The sequence below is a fragment of the Sinocyclocheilus rhinocerous genome, unplaced genomic scaffold, assembly GCF_001515625.1.
Source record: "Sinocyclocheilus rhinocerous isolate Xijiao unplaced genomic scaffold, SAMN03320098_v1.1 scaffold853, whole genome shotgun sequence".
Taxonomy (NCBI): Eukaryota; Metazoa; Chordata; class Actinopteri; order Cypriniformes; family Cyprinidae; genus Sinocyclocheilus; species Sinocyclocheilus rhinocerous.
The window spans coordinates 1531250-1534051 of record NW_015627738.1 but is presented as its reverse complement, the minus strand read 5'-3'; the positions used below and the strand labels follow the sequence as shown (position 1 = coordinate 1534051).

The 2802-nt window shown below is 39.5% G+C and overlaps 1 protein-coding gene across 1 annotated transcript in view; it reads left to right on the top strand.

The window, feature by feature from the left end:
* ahi1 (Abelson helper integration site 1) overlaps positions 1–2802 on the top strand; it is a 17802-nt gene that overhangs the window by 5210 nt on the left and 9790 nt on the right. Inside the window, exons 6-11 of the mRNA XM_016545421.1 lie at positions 482–656; positions 777–969; positions 1055–1150; positions 2057–2242; positions 2334–2486; positions 2577–2709. Coding sequence (XP_016400907.1) covers positions 482–656; positions 777–969; positions 1055–1150; positions 2057–2242; positions 2334–2486; positions 2577–2709 — 936 coding nt within the window. The remainder of the gene's footprint in view (positions 1–481; positions 657–776; positions 970–1054; positions 1151–2056; positions 2243–2333; positions 2487–2576; positions 2710–2802) is intronic.

The window sequence follows — 2802 nt, the reverse complement described above, 5'->3', positions numbered from 1 at the left end:
ACGCATCGATTTGCTACAGGAGGCCTTTGTTCACCCCCTGGAGCCGTGTGAGACACTTTTTTTTTTATGGATGGGCGCATTTTATTTAACTGCTTTTGGACTGATGCATGCAACACCCACTGTGTGCCATGAAACAGCTTGAAAGATCAAAGACCATTTTTAATGTAACTCCGACTGGATTCGTCTGAAAGAAGAAAGTCATATACACCTAGGATGACTTGAGGGTGAGTAATTTATGGGTCAATTTTCATTTTTGGGTGAACTAACCCTTTAACATCAATATAAATATTAGATTCACATCACATGTCAAAATCACATGTCTAATAATAATAGTCTTTTTTTTTCTTTTCTTTTGGTTGCCACCACCATAGAAAATTAATAATGTTCTCAATATACATATATTGTGTATATTTCATGCACAGTGTTATTTACACATGTGATATGTGTGGGGTTGATAGTGGTTATTTATTTCTGGTTGTAGTGATTGTTGAGGAGGAACAAGCAGAAGAGAAGCAATCCTTTGACGATAGTCTGGTGCTTGGAGTTTATATCCACAGGACAGACAAGCTGAAGACAGACCTGATGGTGTCTCACCCCATGGTTAAAGTTCACGTGGTTGATGAGGTCACTGGACAGTATGTCAAGAAGGAGGACAGGTTTGGATTTCACATGTTGTCTTTTTACTACTAAAACCAAAACCTGCTAGAACCATTTGGTTCATAGTCTTCATACCAAATGCAGTCCCATTTATTCTCAGTGTTTTATTTGGTTCTCAGTCATCGTCATGTTTCATCCTTCTATGAGCAAGAAAACATCGAGCACATCCTGCCCATCATAACTCAACCCTTTGACTTCAAGAAACACAAAATAACAGTTCCAGAATGGGAGGAACAGATCATCTTCAATGAGCACTTTGGATATTTCCTACAAGACGATGATGAGAGTCTGCGTGTGATGCTGTTTTTTGAGGTTTGTGCGCTTGAAGTTTAAAACTATATTTGCATTCTCGGAGTAAAGAAAGGAATGATTCAAACACTGATGACGGTTGTTACAGATTCTGGATTTCATCAGTATGGAGGATGCACGAACAAATGTCTCCGTTGACTGTCATGAAAGGGGTTTCCGGAAGATCGCCTGGGCTTTTTTGAAGGTACCACAGAGCGGGCCGCCACAATATTAAAACTGACCGCCACAAATAGATTTTCCAAAGGCTTTGACTTCGTTGAATAAACATGAGCACTGCACGTTTAAAAACCAAAAACCGGCACGGGTGTTTTTATATCACTGTATTTCAGAAGGAAACAAACTGTCTTCAGAAAATTTTCAAATTTTTGCATGTAATGCCTGATAAAGCAGCGTTTGTGAGCGTAGCGCTGCTTTGTGTACAGCTGTTACTGGTGAAACGTCTATCTCTCCCGCTCTAAAAGCGCCTCCTGCTGGCAGAAAATGAATTTGCATATATGTGACCCTGGACCACAAAACCAGTCATAAGGGTCAATTTTTCGAAATTGAGATTTATCCATCATCTGAAAGCTGAATAAATACGTTTTCCATTGATGTATGGTTTGTTAGGATAGGACAATATTTGGCCGAGATACAACTATTTGAAAATCTGGAATCTGAGGTTACTAATCAAAAATTAAGTGTTGATATATTTATTGTAGGAAATTTACAAAATATCTTCATGGAACATGATCTTTACTTAATATCCTAATGATTTTTGGCATAAAAGAAAAATCAATAATGTTGACCCATACAATGTATTTTTGGCTATTGCTACAAATATACCCCAGCGACTTAAGACTGGTTTTGTGCTCCAGGGTCACATATATATATATGGGGCGGGGGAGTGCGGCCACAAATAGAGTGTAAGGCTATGGGAAGCACTGGTACCAGTTTCTTTGGTATATTTGATAATGTTTTCATAGATGTTCGGTTATTTTGTTTGTGAGCTCCATAGCTGTTTTATTTTATGAAACTGTATCCTTTATTATTTCAAGTTCTGGATCGGACTCAAATTTCCACTGAAATCGAGCTCTTCAAATATTTCCTCTAGCTTGTCGGAACCAACGGGGTCTTGAACGTTGACACCAAACTGCGTCTACAGCTTTACTGCCCTCCTCCATGGGCAAAGAAACTGCCACAAACGGTTGAAGTGTTTCAGTGGTGGTCAAAGTTCCCAAGGAACAAATACGCCTCAACACTCTACGTCACAGTGAAAGGCCTCAAACCACCAGAACATGTAGGTTCACTTTTTAAATTTAAAAACCACAGTGAAAAGACTAAAAATCGGTGCTAATTGAAGTTGGATCTGGTCTGGATTTGTTGCACAGGTGGACCCCAGTATCCGCTCCATGATGGCTCTCCAGCAGGAGCGCAGCAGCACCTCCTACAGTGAGCTCAATACTGAGATGACCAATAAAACCAGCACACAGATACTGGAGAGCAAATCAGAAATCATTAAGTGGAGCCGCATACCCGGACAGGTTTTATTTATTTGCTTTATAGTGTTAAAGTTAGGAGAGTCAGTAATCCTTTTGTTTGACCAAATTGTTTCTTACTGTTGGTTTAAACAGGTGTGCCGCATCCCGAATAAGCCAATGCACTCCTTCCGTGGAGGTCAGATGGGCTGTTTTACTCTGCGTTTCTCTCATGATGGACGCGCACTAGCAGCTGCATGTGCAGATAGAGATGCGTTTCCAATCATTAGTAAGTAATTTGTGACTATACATGTTGTCTGTGTTGTATTTTTATATTTTTACATACATTTTTAGCACAAAAACATAAAACTTGGGTAGTTCC